The 18719-nt window shown below is 42.9% G+C and overlaps 1 protein-coding gene and 1 long non-coding RNA gene across 6 annotated transcripts in view; one reads left to right on the top strand and one right to left on the bottom strand.

The window, feature by feature from the left end:
- Positions 1-18719, top strand: part of srgap3 (SLIT-ROBO Rho GTPase activating protein 3) — a 247138-nt gene that overhangs the window by 121169 nt on the left and 107250 nt on the right. For all 5 annotated transcript variants that reach the window (XM_061922701.1, XM_061922699.1, XM_061922697.1 and 2 more), the window contains exons 3-4: positions 14-176; positions 15566-15628. In XM_061922701.1, the coding sequence (XP_061778685.1) occupies positions 14-176; positions 15566-15628 (226 nt within the window). The remainder of the gene's footprint in view (positions 1-13; positions 177-15565; positions 15629-18719) is intronic.
- Positions 7536-18719, bottom strand: part of LOC133570058 (uncharacterized) — a 49961-nt gene continuing 38777 nt past the window's right edge. Inside the window, exon 4 of the long non-coding RNA XR_009810041.1 lies at positions 7536-8211. This is a non-coding gene — a long non-coding RNA (uncharacterized LOC133570058). The remainder of the gene's footprint in view (positions 8212-18719) is intronic.

Here is an 18719-nt window from a genome sequence, read left to right as displayed (position 1 = left end):
TCTTGTTTTCCAGGAAAGACCAGCATCTGCTGTCCTCCGTCAACTGCTGGTACCTGGTACTCAACCAGACCCGACGGGAGAGTCGTGACCACGCCACCCTTAGTGACATCTACACCAACAATGTCATTGTCCGCTTGGCGCAGATCACCGAGGACGTCATCCGCCTCTTCAAGAAGGTCAGTGCAGAAGGGATTTCCTACACTTGCCGACGAGACTAGTTGATGACAACACGTTATTAATTGCTTCATGAAGCAATTGAGGCAAAACAGAGTGCAGCACTTAGATGCACCAGCAGAGGCACTTTTGATTTGGCCTCATCTAGTGTTCTGTCCAAAGAAGTAGAACATGACATCAGCTCTAGGTAGTTTAGCTACATGCACGCCGCGGCACTAACGCCTCCTGGCATGGTTTGGAAACACGAGTTAATAACTTTCACACATTCCCTTCAAAAGTCATGGATCAATCAATTGTTCATGTCTCCCTTTCTTTACATTTTCACAGTGTTTTATTTTAGGGTGTCCACATACAGATTTTTAATATCCGATACGATACGTGTGTTGGAGACTTAAATATTGGCTGATACCAATATTGATCCAATACGATATCAGCACAAATTATATATATTTTTATGTACAACAAGGGCTAACCAACTTATTAGTATTATTACTAATAATATTGTTTATTACTTATGCTGTCTTTAAGTTGAAGTGGAGATGTAAATGTTTTTGGCGACACCTAGGGGCCACAATATTTCATTATGTTAATGATGCTGTAAGTTAAATGATCTGGACACTGGATACTTTGTATGTGTAAGTATTATGCAAATATGATTATTTTATACATGTTTATATTGACAAATGTGCTGTTTTCGGCTGCAATATTGTTCAGTTAATACATATGCCTTGCTTGTGTGCTATTGTCTGCTTAGCTTAGAGTTGGGCGTTATGGTCTTTTATTAATATCTCAATACTTTAGGCCAGTGGTCCCCAACCACCGGGCCGTGCCCCGATTGGTACCGGGCCGCAGAATAATTTTTTATTCATTTTTATTTAAAAAAAATAAATAAATAAATTGTTTTTATTGTTTTATTAAATCAACACAAAAAACATAATATACACTTACAATTAGTGCACCAACCACAAAAACCTCCCTTTTTCATGACAAAAACGTCCCTTTTTCATGACAAAGAAAAAAAAAAAAAAAAGATACCCCCCCCACATGCCAATACGGCTTTTTTAGTTAAATAAATTACAATTTTAAATTTCCCGGTAGTTTCGTCTTTGAAACGTCATGTAATGATGACGTGTACGCAAGACGTCACACGTTTTTAGGAAGTATGAGCGCTACGCACACACACAGCTAAATGTCGTATGCTTTAACGGCATAATTATACAGTATTTTGGACATCTGTGTAGCTGAATCTTTTGCAATTTGTTCAATTAATATTGGAGAAGTCACAGTAGAAAGATAGATTTGGGAAACTTTAGCCTTTAGCCACACAAACACACGGTTATTCCTTGTTTAAAATTCCCGGAGATGAAACTTTACTATGGATCAGAGCGCGGTCAAGCAAACATGAATCCAGACCAAATGTCAACCGGCAGGTTTCGGTGAGAAAATTGTGGTTAAAAAGTCGCTTTTTACCGGAGAAAAGCTGAGCTTGTGCCGTCCATGAAGCTGCCGTCGACTCCCCTGAGACATTGGCGTCAACACACCCGTGGAGACACACTTCCGACTATCAGGTAATATTAAACTCACTAAAACACTAGCAACACAATAGAAAGGTAAGGGATTTCCCAGAATTATCCTAGTAAATGTGTTTAAAAACATCGGAATCCGTCCCAATGCAATCGCTTTTTTTCCCCCTAGTCCGTCGCTATCAATATCCTCAAACACAAATCTTTCATCCTCGCTCAAATTAATGGGGAAATTGTCGTTTTATCGGTCCGAATAGCACTTTTTGTTGGAGGCTCTCATTAAAATCAATGTGAATATGCAATGAGCCCCCACACTTGTGACGTCATCGTCTGCGACTTCCGTTCCAGGCAGGGCTTTTCTCTTAACACCGACAGTTGCGAACTTTATCGTGGATCTTCTCTACTAAATCCTTTCAGCAAAAATATGGCAATATCGCAAAATGATCAAGTATGACACATAGAATGGACCTGCTATCCCCGTTTAAATGAGAACATCTCATTTCAGTAGGCCTTTAAGCAGTGGCACAAACATTCATGTAATTTCCAAAACATAAAGTGCAAGATTGCCAGAGACATTTTAAAACAAGTTATTAGTGCACTTTTGTGCATGATGTTACGGCGATGACGTATCAAAACAACACTAAATTAAAGTGCACTTTTTGTACAGAACGCCACTACATTAGTGTAAAACAAATAAAGTGCCCTTTTGTGCATGGTGTCACAAGGCATTTCAATAACAATCAAATAAAATTGAGCTGCATAATAGGAAATCAAACATTGCATGTCCTTTGCTATGTGGTAGGTTACTGCAGACGTTCTCTCCTTCTGTTGTTGACAATTTTTTTCATACGGTGTTGATGTGGAAATGGAAGACGCCAGGCTGAATCGGGTCAGTGCATTTTGTTGGGTCTGGCACCGGCCGAGATGTTGATATGCAGAGTTTCAAGCACTCTACATTCTCTAGCACAGTAGTTCTTAACCTGGTTTCGATCGAATCCTAGGGGTTCGGTGGGTCGGCCTCAGGGGTTCGGCGAAGCCTCCGCCGCAGCGGTCAAGACATACCCGACTCATCGTGTAAAAAAAAAACTTCTCCCTATTGCCGTGTTATGGATACCCCCAAACAATGTTCCCTCTAATTTTCCATCTGATTTACAGATGTGTAATTTGTTGTGAGTTCATACACTGTGTTGGTTTTGTTCTTTTTATTTTTCACTAAAGAAGGGTTCAGTGAATGCGCATATGAAACTGGTGGCGTTCGGTACTTCCAACAAGGTTAAGAACCACTGCTCTAGCAAGTGACAAATTAGTAGTGCTGCTACTTTTTGGAGCAACGCTTTTGCCACAAACTTGACATATTGCGGTTGTCTGTTCAACATATTCCCGCTTGAAGCCAAACCACCGGCAGATGATGGACCCTATGCTGTTTTTTTCTTCATTTGCTACCAGATTTGCACCTTCTTTCTCTCGTATTCACACTCGCACCGCTCCACTAGCACCACAGCTAACGTTACCCATGTTGCTACCTCTCTGCTCCGCGAGGGCGTATGACGTTGCACGCGCGACAGTATGTGACGTTCGTAAGAAGGTGCGCTTGTTTTGTGTCTCTGTGAGAAGGAGAGACATAAAAGAGTGACAAACGCCTCCAGTGTAATGCCCGCAGCTTAAAGCAATTGCGTGAGAACGTATACTCCAATACACACCATATAGTCATTTTCTATATCGCGCAGAGACAAACCCGCGATGTATCGAGTATATTTGCTATATGGCCCAGCCCTAGATTAGTTGTTGCGTGGATACCATGTTCACTTTTGAAAATGACTTGACTAAAATACAAGAACAGTTTGGGCTTATTGGAGGATATTTAGAATTTGTCAAGATTTGTAAATACACTGCAGGACTGCTTTTATTAAAGTTTTGTCCCATACTTGTTTTTTGGCTGAATCAAACTGTTATTAATTAGACATGTAACAAGAAACTGGAATAAGTATACCACCGTAAAACTCCAGACGGTTAGTATTACCGTTTTGAATAAAAATGATTGAAAGCCCGTAACTGATTACTGCACTTTGATAAACTCACGGATTAGCTTGTGTTAGCTCGCTTGTTATAATGAAAACAAGAGCCATTAACGTCTTTCCTCAATAAGAAACAACATACCCCAATCGAACCTTATGTACACACTTTATAGTCTGAGCAACTAAAATATTTAGTTGTGCACATTGAACGTACAAGCTGAGCTCTCTTAGCACAGAGTAATTGTTCTACACCCAGAGGAATACAATACGGAGGTCTTTTTATGCTCCTCTCTGAGCTGCAACCTTATCGTGGTAGAGGAGTTTGCGTGTCCCAATGATCCTAGGAGCTATGTTGTCCGGGGGCATAAAGCCCCCTGGTAGGGTCTCCCAAGGCAAACAGGTTCTATGTGAGGGATCAGACAAAGAGCAGCTCGAAGACCTTTATGAAGAAGAAAAATCATGGACCCAGATTTCCCTCGCCCGGACGCGGGTCACCGGAGCCCCCCTCTGGAGCCAGGCCCGGAGGTGGGGCACGATGGCGAGCGCCTGGTGGCCGGGCCTGTTCCCATGGGGCCCGGCCGGGCACAGCCCGAAGAGGCAACGTGGGTCACCCCTCCAATGGGCTCACCACCCATAGCAGGGGCCATAGAGGTCGGGTGCAATGTGAGCTGGGCGACAGCCGAAGGCAGGGCACTTGGCGGTCCAATCCTCGGCTACAGAAGCTAGCTCTTGGGACGTGGAACGTCACGTCACTGGGGGGGAAAGAGCCTGAGCTAGTGCGCGAAGTCGAGAAATTCCGGCTGGATATAGTCGGACTCACTTCGACGCACAGCAAGGGCTCTGGAACCACTTCTCTCGAGAGCGATTGGACCCTCTTCCACTCTGGCGTTGCCGGCAGTGAGAGGCGACGGGCTGGGGTGGAAATTCTTGTTTCCCCCCGGCTCAAAGCCTGTACGTTGGAGTTCAACCCGGTGGACGAAAGGGTAGCCTCCCTCCGCCTTCGGGTGAGGGGACGGGTCCTGACTGTTGTTTGTGCTTATGCACCAAACAGCAGTTCAGAGTACCCACCCTTTTTGGGAACACTCGAGGGAGTACTGGAAAGTGCTCCCCCGGGTGATTCCCTTGTCCTACTGGGAGACTTCAACGCTCACGTTGGCAACGACAGTGAAACCTGGAGAGGCGTGATTGGGAAGAATGGCCGCACGGATCTGAACCCGAGTGGTGTTTTGTTATTGGACTTTTGTGCTCGTCACAGTTTGTCCATAACAAACACCATGTTCAAACATAAGGGTGTCCATATGTGCACTTGGCACCAGGACACTCAAGGCCGCAGTTCCATGATCGACTTTGTAGTTGTGTCATCGGATTTGCGGCCTCATGTTTTGGACACTCGGGTGAAGAGAGGGGCGGAGCTTTCTACCGATCACCACCTGGTGGTGAGTTGGCTGCGATGGTGGGGGAGGATGCCGGACAGACCTGGGAGGCCCAAACGTATTGTGAGGGTCTGCTGGGAATGTCTGGCAGAGTCTCCTGTCAGACAAAGTTTCAATTCCCACCTCCGGAAGAACTTTGAACATGTCACGAGGGAGGTGCTGGACATTGAGTCCGATTGGACCATGTCCCGCACCTCTACTGTTGAGGCGGCAGATCGGAGCTGTGGCCGCAAGGTAGTTGGTGCCTGTCGGGGCGGCAATCAAAAAACCCCTTGGTGGACACCAGCGGTGAGGGATGCCGTCAAGCTGAAGAAGGAGTCCTATCGGGTCCTTTTGGCTCATAGGACTCCGGAGGCAGTGGACAGGTACCGACAGGCCAAGCTGTGTGCAGCTTCAGCGGTCGCGGAGGCAAAAACTCGGACATGGGAAGAGTTCGGGGAAGCCATGGAAAACGACTTCCGGACGGCTTCGAAGCGATTCTGGACCACCGTCCGCCGCCTCAGGAAGGGGAAGCAGTGCACTATCAACACCGTGTATGGTGCGGATGGTGTTCTGCTGACCTCGACTGCGGATGTTGTGGATAGGTGGAAGGAATACTTCGAAGACCTCCTCAAACCCACCAACACGTCTTCCTATGAGGAAGCAGTGCCTGGGGAATCTGTGGTGGACTCTCCTATTTCTGGGGCTGAGGTCGCTGAGGTAGTTAAAAAGCTCCTCGGTGGCAAGGCCCCAGGGGTGGACGAGACCCGCCCAGAGTTCCTTAAGGCTCTGGATGCTGTGGGGCTGTCTTGGTTGACAAGACTTTGCAGCATCGCGTGGACATCGGGGGCGGTACATCTGGATTGGCAGACCGGGGTGGTGGTTCCTCTCTTTAAGAAGGGGGACCGGAGGGTGTGTTCCAACTATCGTGGGATCACACTCCTCAGCCTTCCCGGTAAAGTTTATTCAGGTGTACTGGAGAGGAGGCTACGTCGGATAGTCGAACCTCGGATTCAGGAGGAACAGTGTGGTTTTCGTCCTGGTCGTGGAACTGTGGACCAGCTCTATACTCTCGGCAGGGTTCTTGAGGGTGCATGGGAGTTTGCCCAACCAGTCTACATGTGCTTTGTGGACTTGGAGAAGGCATTCGACCGTGTCCCTCGGGAAGTCCTGTGGGGAGTGCTCAGAGAGTATGGGGTATCGGACTGTCTTATTGTGGCGGTCCGTTCCCTGTACGATCAGTGCCAGAGCTTGGTCCGCATTGTCGAACACATTTCCAGTGAGGGTTGGACTCCGCCAAGGCTGTCCTTTGTCACCGATTCTGTTCATAACTTTTATGGACAGAATTTCTAGGCGCAGTCAAGCCGTTGAGGGGTTCCGGTTTGGTAACCGCAGGATTAGGTCTCTGCTTTTTGCAGATGATGGGGTCCTGATGGCTTCATCTGACCGGGATCTTCAGCTCTCGCTGGATCGGTTCGCAGCCGAGTGTGAAGCGACCGGAATGAGAATCAGCACCTCCAAGTCCGAGTCCATGGTTCTCGCCCGGAAAAGGGTGGAGTGCCATCTCCGGGTTGGGGAGGAGACCCTGCCCCAAGTGGAGGAGTTCAAGTACCTAGGAGTCTTGTTCATGAGTGAGGGAAGAGTGGATCGTGAGATCGACAGGCGGATCGGTGCGGCGTCTTCAGTAATGCGGACGTTGTACCGATCCGTTGTGGTGAAGAAGGAGCTGAGCCGGAAGGCAAAGCTCTCAATTTACCGGTCGATCTACGTTCCCATCCTCACCTATGGTCATGAGCTTTGGGTCATGACCGAAAGGATAAGATCACGGGTACAAGCGGCCGAAATGAGTTTCCTCCGCCGTGTGGCGGGGCTCTCCCTTAGAGATAGGGTGAGAAGCTCTGCCATCCGGGAGGAACTCAAAGTAATGCCGCTGCTCCTTCACATCGAGAGTAGCCAGATGAGGTGGTTCGGGCATCTGGTCAGGATGCCACCCGAACGCCTCCCTAGGGAGGTGTTTAGGGCACGTCCAACCGGTAGGAGGCCACGGGGAAGACCCAGGACACGTTGGGAAGACTATGTCTCCCGGCTGGCCTGGGAACGCCTCGGGATCCCCCGGGAAGAGCTAGACGAAGTGGCTGGGGAGAGGGAAGTCTGGGTTTCCCTGCTTAGGCTGTTGCCCCCGCGACCCGACCTCGGATAAGCGGAAGAAGATGGATGGATGGATGGTCTTTTTATGGTGCATTCAAGGACAGCTGAACAGAGTAGCAAAGTAGGACGCTACAACACCCGCCAGAAATATTACATAATATTAATAGATTTGACTTGTTACACAGTTTTCATTTAAATACATCTTAAAATGCTACTGTACAAACAAATATTCAAAACAATAAAGTATTTGACATTACAACAGATAAAATTCCAAATTTAATACGTTAGTAGACGCATTCTGATAAGAAACACAAAACATGCAAAATAGTTGTCTATTTATCTTACCAGTAGTTATTATTTCAGTGTATGTACCAGTACTTTTTGAGCACATTCAACAATACCGCAATAATAATAACCGTGATAATGTTTGTCACAGTGACATGAAATGTTTGTAGTGTTACATCCCTAATATCCATAATGGATCGGGACACCCCTAGTTTTGATATATTTGGGGTTGTAGGTTACATCGCACCACTATAACCACAACCATTTAGTTGTGCTGGTGTACCTAATAAAGTGGTTAGTGATCTCCTGGTCCGGACCAAAGGCAGCTGAAATGGCATCAGAAAAGTTGAGGGGTTATCCAAATATTTAGCAGGGTTCCAATGAGTGTTCGCAGCATTTTGTCAGCACATAGCAGAGATGACTGAGGTCTTATACAAACATTCAGAGCCTGCACACACCTTGCACACCTTCCTCTAGGTGTGTGTCTGTGCGCCCGGCACTCGGAAATGGAAACTCCATCCATCCATCCATCCATTTTCTACCGCTTGTCCCTTCTGGGGTTGCGGGGGGTCGCTGGCGTCTATCTCAGCTGCATTCGGGCGATAGGTGGGGTACACCCTGGATAAGTCGCCACCTCATCGCAGAATGGAAACTCTATTAGAAAAAACAACTTGACTTAGTAATAAAACAAGTCAATGGAGAGTCATTCCTTGGTTTTCCCTATGGCCTGGGTTGGGAATGTCTATACCCTGGCCAGACTTGACACACTCAAAGTAGCTAGCCCAGCGATTGGGAGTGTGCTATTTCATTTAAAATACAGCCAAGCAACTGGCACGGACAGTTGAGGACTTGAAAGAAAATGTAAAACAAGTTATTTTGGCCAAATATTTTGAATGCTGCGTATTCCAGTTGGACTCCAACAGCGGACTTTTTTAGGTGGAAACCCCTTTAAAAGAGTTGTAAATTGTTGCTATGATGCAGTGTATCTACGGATACATTAGGCCCTTTTCCACCAAAAGTTCCTTTTGATTCCTGGGAACAGGTTCTTGGATGTATAGGTTCCTGTAGACGTGTGTGGTTTGTGTTTCCACTGCATTTCACAGTTCAGGGTAGTTTATACAAATCAGGCTGAGGACGTATGGAGGGCTGGTTTACTATATTTCTATTAGGGTTGTCCCGATACTAGGGCAAGGGCTGGATGGGTTTGTCTCTGTGCAATATAGTAAATGACTATTGTTATATTTGAGTATACGTTCTCACACAGTTGCTTTTAGCTGCTGGCATTACACTACATCCTCTTCTCACTCTTTCTTGTCTCTCCTTCTCACAGACAAGCGCACCTTCTTACATACGTCACATACTGTCGCGTCATACGCCCTCGCATGAGAGGTAGCAGCGTGGGTAACATTAGCTGTGATGTTAGCGGAGTTGTAATATGAGAGAAAGAAGGTGCCAATCTGGTAACAAATGAAGGAAGATTTAATTACCAAGAAAAACAGCACAGGGTTCATCGTCTGGCGGTGGTTTGGCTTCAGTCAAGTCATTTCAAAAACGGCAAACAGGTAGGTTACGAGGAGCTAGTCGCTACACAACAGCTAAGCACACAATATCGCACAAGCTAGACATATGCAATAACAATTGAACAATATTACATTCTGAAACAGCACATTTGTCAATATAAACAACTATCTAATAACTATAGTTGCATATTACTTACGCATACAAAGAAGAATATTAGAAAGTATTCAGTAACAAACATTTCTGCACCATTAAACTTACTACTTCATGAGTTACGACTCCACTTCAATTTAAAGACAGTTTAAGTAAATTCCAGACGGTTAGTAATGAATAGGTTAGTGTCTTTTATACCTACTGTTGTTGTCTGTTGGACAAATTTCTCTTTCTTAAGCCTTTTCTAAAACACCACATTCAGAGCTGTATGCTTAGTTGTGTCAGTAGTAGTGTGTCACCATTGCTAATAAATGAAAAAAATTAGTAGCACAGAACATTTTTTGTAGCACAGAAACTATTTAGCAGTATGAAATGTCTTATATATCACAAAACACTCAAACAAGGTACAGATGTGCCTTCATACATATAAACACAATGCCATTATAAGGCCTACTGTAACGCTCAATTAAACAGAACATCCCTAAACTGTGCAAGCACTGTCGCTAACACAAGCGTCGGGCTGGGCCATATGGACCAAAACTCATATCCCAATATAGTTTGGCCCATAAACTAACCTATAAATGGGAATTGGCCTTGACCTAACTAAATATCTCCACCATGCCTTGATATTACATTTTCGGGACGTATGGGGATCCCAAATACGCAAAAACAGGTACCAAAAAGTAAGAAAAGTAGGTTTTGCATAATATGATCCCAGCTTAAAAGGTGTTTTAAAATAAGAAAAAAGGAAAAGCCTTGAAATGAATATAAAAAAAGTCAAATACAATTTCCAATCTTCTTTAAAAAAAACATTTAGCTATCCTGAATTTATAAGCTAACAAAAAACAAGTGAAATAAAGTGCCCTGGTTTTAAGAGGAAGTGTTTAAACGTCAGCAGCGACATGAAAATAAATTACCTTTAACAAAGGTGTTTTTACAGGTAAACGTTATTATGGGACATCCACAAAAATTTTAGCCAGGAACTCCAACCTGCCAGCTACTTCATTTTGCGTTTTGACAGGTTGAATTTTGAAAATGACTTTTAAAAAGTAAGTAGTTGTAGTTACTTTTTTTTTTTTAACCAAAAAAAGTAATCAAATTACAAACGGAATTTCTCTTTAATAAATGTAATTAATTTTAAGGGAAAGTAATTATTGCATTACTTAAATACTCAAATGTCAGGCATAAAGCTGTTAGGATAAGTTTCATATGAGAGCAGTGTGCACGCCTGTGTGTGTCTTTAGAAGGCGGTGCCTGTTGCGTAGTCACTATGACGTCAGTGAAACCACGCTCAGTCTGTCTCTTTAGAAGGCGGTGCCTGTTTTGTAGTCACTATGACGTCAGTGAGTCCACGCTCAGTCTGAGTCTCACAGGCATTTTAGCTCGAGCGTTTTTTGTGAGCTTAGCAGACTAGCAGCGGCAGCTCTTTTGAATCTGTCACTGGTTTGTGCTACCTCTGTTGTGGTTTGCGGAGGGAGATGACGGCAGCAGACACCAGTGTCGGATGTACAATAATTTATAATATATATATATATAATCAAGGTCAGCAGGAGTTAGTGCGTCTGCCTCACAACACGAAGGTCCTGAGTAGTCCTGGGTTCAATCCCAGGCTCGGGAACTTTCTGTGTGGAGTTTGCATGTTCTCCCTGCACAGTCAGTTGCTACAGAGCTCCAAACGTCATGTGACTTTCCAATTAGCCCACGTACAGTACGCAAAGAGCTTCATGGAATGGGTTTCCATGGCCGACCAGCTGTATCTAAGCCATACATCACCAAGTCCAATGCAAAGCAGTGGTGTAAAGCACGTCGCCACTGGACTCTAGAGCAGTGGAGACGCCTTCTCTGGACTGATGAATCATGTTTTTCCATCTGGCAATCTGATGGACCAGTCTGGGTTTGGAGGTTGCCAGGAGAACACTACATTTCAGACTGCATTGTGCCGAGTGGGAAATCTGGTGGAGGAGGAATTATGATGTGGGGTTGTTTTTTCAGGAGTTGGCCTTGGCCCCTTAGTTCCAGTAAAAAGAACTGGGGCCAAGGTCATCTTGGCCCCAGTTGGCCACTACGCCATACCGCAGGTTCGCTCCCCACCTCTTGACATCTAAATCGCTGCCGTTGTGTCCTTGGGCAGGACACTTCACCCTTGCCCCCGGAGCCACTCACACTGGTGAATGAATGATGAATGAATGATAGGCGGTGGTCGGAGGGGCCGTAGGCGCAAACTGGCAGCCTCGCTTCCGTCAGTCTACCCCAGGGCAGCTGTGTCTACAAATGTAGCTTACCACCACTAGGTGTGAATGAATGATGGGTTCCCACTTCTCTGTGAGCGCTTTGAGTATCTAATAATAGAAAAGCGCAATATAAAATCTATCCATTCATCAATTTTCTACCGCTTATTCCCTTTTGGGGTCGCGGGGGGCGTTAGCGCCTTTCTCAGCTACAATCGGGCGGAAGGCGGGGTACACCCTGGACAAGTCGCCCCTCATCGCAGGGCCAACACAGATAGACAGACAACATTCACACTCACATTCACACACTAGGGCCCATTTAGTGTTGCTAATCAACTTATCCCCAGGTGCATGTCTTTGGAAATGGGAGGAAGCCGTAGTACCCGGAGGGAACCCATGCATTCATGGGGAGAACATGCAAACTCCACACAGAAAGATCTAATCCATTATTATTATTATTATTATTATTATTATTATTATTTAATGCTCCAGGATACCAAAACATTTTGGACGATTCCATGGGATGGCACTCCAAGTTCAGATGTGAGTAATGGCAAGTGGCCAAATACTTTTGGCAATATAGTGTATATTACCTGGAAAGTGAAGTGTTACTGACTGTATCGCAAAGTCTCGTAAAAGGAAGAGTATATAAAGTACTTTTTTTTTACTTGGCAGCCTTAAGTTTATTTGTGGCGACTACAAATACATGAATATATGGGAAACACTGCTGTGCCGTTCAGCTTTACAGATGTCAAGTTATAGTAAGGCTATTAAGAGCCACCCACCGGTGACTTTTTTTCGATAAAGGCAAACAATATTGTGGTTTTAACGATTGAGATTCATTAGGGTGAGTAGGGATAACTATAACTCATCTCTAAAAGCAATTAAACATAAACCTAATTGGCTTGATGTAGATAAGTCATCAGAATATATACTGTAAATGAAGATGAATTTCTGTACTCGTGATGCATTTTCTACGCCTTACAGCAAGGAGTGTTGCTGCGAAATGATGCACCGCACCTCTTACCCTGTGTGGCATCACTGCCCGCTGGAACCTCTAAACCCCCCAGATCAAGCCTCCGCAGTACAGTACATGCTGCAGTGTGTCTCACTTCAGAGCCGCTGATGCGCACAGCTGCCGTTCACCAGCTGCCAGAGCTCTTGAGGGACTTTGAAGCGTTTATCACGTCTAGTTTGACTCTTGTTTAAGTGGGACTGAATCCCTGCGTCAGGTTTGCCAAAATAAATCCACACAACTTGATACGAGGCACATTAAACTTTTTGCTCTTTTTGGTCTTCCATGCATTTTTACAGTGCTTATCAACAATTAACAATGTGTGTATTATTGTGCCTCTACTCATCACATTATTTCACTAGAGCTTTTGTATGGGGTCTTGTTGTAAAGGTTTACCTAATGAAGTTCATCTGACAAGGCTAAGTTAATATGGTATGATTGATTTACTGAAAAAAAAAAAAAAATCAACTTGGGTTCCTTTAAGGCAGTACTTCTCAATCATTTTCTTATGCTCGCCTCCCCAGGAAGAAGAAAACATTTTGCACACCCCCCACTCTCGGTCGCAGCTATATACAATTGTTATAATTACACCTCTGCATAACATTGCATCCCTATTAACATTAACAAAAAACAAAAAATAGATAGGAATGGCTCAAAGCAAAAAGGGAAACTAAGGATTCATGAACTTAATTCTAAACATTTCTCCACATTAAAAAAAGAAATCTTTAACATCAATATTTGTGGAACATGTCCACAAAAATCTAGCTGTCAACACTGAATATTGCATTGTTGCATTTCTTTTCACAGTTTATGAACTTACATTCATATTTTGTGGAAGTTTTATTCTATAAATATATTTATAAAGGATTTTTGAACTGTTGCTATTTTTAGAATATTTTTTAAAAATCTCACATACCCCTTGGCATACTTTCAAGTACCCCCAGGGGTACGCGTACCCCCATTTGAGAACCACTGCGCTAGACAACAGTAAGGCAAGAATGTGTCACACCGCGGTGAGGGATGTCTTGTCTTGGTTTCTTCTGTCTTGTAAATTGCATGTTTCAGTTTGAAAAGTAACTCCTCTTGTTTCAGATCACTTGCCCTTTCTTTTGTGTCATCAGTCTGACGTCATCCCTGACCCCTGATTGTTTCCGCCTGTCCCCATTACCCTCATGTGTCTTATAAGCCCACGCCTCCCTTTGTTCTGTGTCAAATTGCTTCTCTAGCATCCTGTCCATGCATTGCCCATCTCATGTTTGTATACCTTGATCCTGAATTCTTTCGTTGCTATTTTGAGTTTTCTTTTTCTCCTCCTCAGCAGAGTGATTTTGTGTTATTTAGTTGTACAGCCGAAATTGTGAGTTTTCAATTTTTTCTTACAGTTATTTCTTTCCTCAATTTTTTGAGTGACATTTTTTGTTAACCTTTATGAGATTAGAGAAAGTGTAGAATTTTCATAGCCATTGTTTCTTCCTCCTGTTGGAGCATTTTGTGTTTATAATAGGTTTTATAGAATATACGGCGCCAAGTATAGTTCCTCATTGTTTTTATGTTTTCTTCCTTTCGGAGTGATTTTCGGTTACTTTTTTTTGGAACCTTTTTCGCCGACTAGTTTAGTTATTGTATATATTGAATTGCCCTGACTCTGGAGGTGAAAGGAAGCTTTAAAAAAAAAGCCTACCGAATTATTCCCTACTCTGCATCTGAGTCCTATCCTTTTGACCAAGCCTGACAGAAAGAGGGGAACGAGTGACAGAATGAATGGAGCGAGTGACAGAATGAGTGGAGCTAGTGGGAGAGATGATCATAACGGAGCCAAGCGATAGAAATCGTCCTTGGAGCTGAGTGAACTATTGGCAATAACTGGCGATGCTGTGACAGTCTGCAGGGCTTAAAAAAAACGAATTGCTAAAAGCCCGCAATTGTGGGAGAGAATACTGCAAAAGAAAGGCTTCACCAACACAGTGGAGACAAACACCACAATTATAGATCAACTTGCAATGAAAAATAACTTTATTAGGATTGTTTTTGGTGTGTAACATCATTTTTTTTTTAAATGCATCAATTGGCCTGGAAAAATAAATAAATAAATGACAATACATTTAATTCAAATTTTCAACCTCTTTAACCTACAAAACAAAAATGAATTAAACAATTTGTGCTTTTTTTTTTTTTTTTTGGACTCGTCAGACCACAGAACACTTTTCCACTTTGCATCAGTCCATCTTAGATGAGCTCGGGCCCAGCAAAGCCGGCGGTGTTTCTGGGTGTTGTTGATAAATGGCTTTGGCTTTTCATAGTAGAGATTAAATGTAGCAACGAACTGTAGTCACTGACAGTGGTTTTCTGAAAGTGTTCCTGAGCCCATGTGGTGATATCTTTTACACATTGTTGTTTTTTGATGTAGTACCGCCTGAGGGATGGAGGGTCACAGGCATTCAATATTGGTTTTAGCCTTGCTACTTACCTGCAGTGATTTCTCCAGATTATCTGAACCCTTTGATGATATTACAGACCGTAGATGGTGAAATCCCTAAATTCCTTGCAATAGCTGGTTGAGAAATGTTGTTCTTAAACAATTTGCTCATACATTTTTTCGCAACGTGGTGACCCTCGCTCTATCCTTGTTTGTGAATGACTTAACATTTCACGGAAGTTGCTTCTATAACTAATCACGGCACCCACCTGTTCCCAATTAGCCTTTTCACCTGTGGGATGTTCCAAATAAGTGTTTGATGAGCATTCCTCAACTTGCTCAGTCTTTTTTGCCACTTGTGCCAGCTTTTTTGAAACATATTGCAGGCATCAAATTCCAATTGAGCGAATATTTGCAAAAAATAACAAAGTTTTCCAGTTTGAACGTTAAATATCTTGTGTTCGTAGTCTATTCAATTAAATTTAAGTTGAAAAGAATTTGCACATCATTGTATTCGGTTTTATTTACGATTTACAAAAAGTGCCAACTTCAATAGTTTGGGGTTTTGTAAATGAATGCCCAAGAAAAACTTCATAAGAGAAGATAGTGTACATTTCTCAATCTGTTTGTTGTTTTATGAAACGAGATCTGACAATCAGTTGTGCTTTTGTCTTTCAGAGCAAGGACATAGGGATCCAGATGCACGAGGAGCTAGTGAAGGTGACCAATGAACTCTACACAGTGAGTACCACAGCTCTTAGATGCTTAGTTTTTTTTTTTTTTTTTTTTTACAGTTTTTTTTTATTACAGTAAATTGTATTGTTATTAGGACTGGGTAGGTGTGTAACGGTACACAAAAAATTTCGGTTCGGTACGTACCTCGGTTTAGAGGTCACGGTTCGGTTCATTTTCGGTACAGTAAGAAAACAACACAATATAAATGTTTTGGTTATTTATTTACCGAATTTGTAAACAATGGTTTTATCCTTTTAATATTAGGAACATTATAATAATTCTACCCACGTTAATCCACATTAAACAGCCTCAAGTTGTTGTTTTGATTAAATAAAATGACAAAACTTTTCTTCTACATATAAAAAATGCAACATTAAACAGCTTCAAGTCAACTCATCATGCTTAATCCATTACAGCATTTGGGAAGTCTGTAGTTGACTTTTATTATACACACACATTCACACTCGCACACGCACACACGCACATGCACACACACAGCAAAATGGGCTAACGTAACGCTAAAAGCTAATTGGCTTTCACCTCAACTATGAGCGAGCTGAGCTGCAGTTTAAGTTTCTAGAAGGTCAATGGGCTCATACTGATGTTTGTAATAGTTGTGACTGGGAAGTGTTTTTTATCATTTGGGGAGTGTACGATGTCCGCTACTCACCTGCTAGACACATTTCTGCTCATCTCGACGCCGGAGCACTGACTCCATGCTTTCTGAATACGCACTGCTGATTGGCTTTGTATGTAACCAATCAGATGGTTGTGTGGGCGGGACAATGCTGGGTGCTCACTGCTCAGACAGAGGCAGAAAGCAGAGCAGCTTGCCAAGACTAAATTAAATGTACAAACTCGTTCGATACACCCTCATACCGAACCGAACCCCCCGTACCGAAACAGTTCAATACAAATACACGTATCGTTACACCCCTAGGGCTGGGTGATATATCGATATACACGATATATCGCGGGTTTGTCTCTGTGCGATATAGAAAATGACTGTATCGTGATATTCGTGTATACGTTCTCATGCAGTTGCTTTTAGTTGCGGGCATTACACTACAGGCTGTTCTCGCTTTTTCCTGTGTCTCCTTCTCACAGACAAGCGCACCTTCTTACACACGTCACATACTGTCACGTCATACGTCACATACGTGGAGCAGAGAGGTAGCAGCATGGGTAACATTAGCTGTGATGCCAGCAGAGCCATGAGAGTGGTAATCCGAGAGAAAGAATGTGCGAATGAAGGAAGAGATAATTTTCCAAGAAAAACAGCAGGGGGTCCATCGTCTGGCGATGGTTTGGCTTCAAGTGGGAATATGTCAAACAGACAACCATAATAAGTCAATATTGCGGCACAAGCTTTGCTATAAAAAGTAGCATTACTGCTAATATGTAGTATCATTTGAAAAGTCACCTGCTAGAGAATGAAGAATGAGTACTCCGCATTTCCACATCTCCATTCGGTGCCACACGCCCGCACCATTAAAATGCCGAGGCAAACATTTCCAGATCAACACCGTATGAAAAAAAACTGAATTTAATAACGTCCGCAGTAACCTACCACATAGCAAAGGACGAACACTATTTCATTTCCCATTATGCAGCTCATTTTTATTTGACACTTAAAATGTCTCTGACAATCTTGCACTTTCTGTTTTGGAAATGAGATTAACGTTTGTGCCATTCCTTAATAACCGTTTAATAAATACAGTTTTGGTCAATTGACTTAGTTATGATTTCCCTCTCTGCATGAAAGTTTAAAATGAGCATATATTAATGCAGTATGGAGAAGAATGTTTTAATGTAGACTCTTAGAATAATCATACTGCTGTGATCATATATATATATATATATATATGTATATATATATATATATATATATATATATATATATATATATATATATATATAATATAACCTGGCCCCTACACACCGGAGCTCTTGTAAAAGAGCTCAGCAGCGCATGCACTTTTTGCGTCGGATGAAAAGAGCACAGCTCCCTCCCCCCATTCTCACCACATTCTACAGAGGCACTATAGAGAGCCTGCTGACCAACATCATCTCTGTCTGGACTGGAGCCTGCAATGCCTCAGACTGGAAGTCTCTCCAGAGAGTTGTGAGGACGGCGGAAAAGATTATCAGGACTCCTCTTCCTCCTATCCAGGAGATCGCAAAAAGCCACTGCCTGACCAGGGCTCAGAAAATCTGCAAAGACTCCTCCCACCCCCACCAAGGACTGTTTTCACTGCTGGACTCTAGGAAGAGGTTCCACAGCCTCCGTAGCAGAACTTCCAGGTTCTGTAACAGCTTCTTCCCTCAGGCCGTAAGACTCTTGAACGCATCATAATTAAATTATCCCCTCAACTCCCCTCAAAATGGATTAACTCGCTGGAATAAAAAAGACAATAGAACATACATCCATAAACATGGACGCATGTGAAAAAGTGCAATGTATTTATCTGTACAGTAATGTATTTATTTATATCTGCACCTTATTGCTTTTTTTTTTATCCTGCACTACCAAGAGCTAATGCAACGAAATGTTGTTCTTATTTGTACTGTAAAGTTCAAATTTGAATGACAATAAAAAGGAAATCTAAGTCTAAGTCTATATGTATCAAGTGTTAATTCAAGGCCAAGGCAAAATATCGAGATATATATCATGTTATTGCCTAAAGATATTGAGATATTAAAAAAAGGCCAAATTGCCCAGCCCTAATTGTAATATAAATACGACAGTAAGACATACAAAAGTGGACATCATAAGGTGTTACTTTTTTGTGTGGCTGAGAGGCGAAGTCTTCATTTAAGAAATATGCTGGCGTGTATTATTACTTGAAGGTGTCATTTATCAGGCAGAGTGTCATTTGGTTCCTATCTCCAAAGTGCAGCTTGGTAGGTTGCAAGGCATAAACCGATTACCTAAAAATATTTTTTACTTGACAATACACTTTGATTTTGGTCATTTGTATTCTGCTGTCTGTTTTTTTCATTGTTGTCTTAATAGTACGGTGCTGACCTGATTGTAAGATTGTATATTTTCTCCAGACTTATTATACCTTAGAGATTTACGCATATTTACACATGA

The sequence above is a fragment of the Nerophis ophidion genome, linkage group LG16 (genome assembly GCF_033978795.1).
Source record: "Nerophis ophidion isolate RoL-2023_Sa linkage group LG16, RoL_Noph_v1.0, whole genome shotgun sequence".
Lineage (NCBI taxonomy): Eukaryota > Metazoa > Chordata > Actinopteri > Syngnathiformes > Syngnathidae > Nerophis > Nerophis ophidion.
Note: the sequence above shows the minus strand (reverse complement) of the source record. Positions and strands in the feature narration are given on the sequence as shown.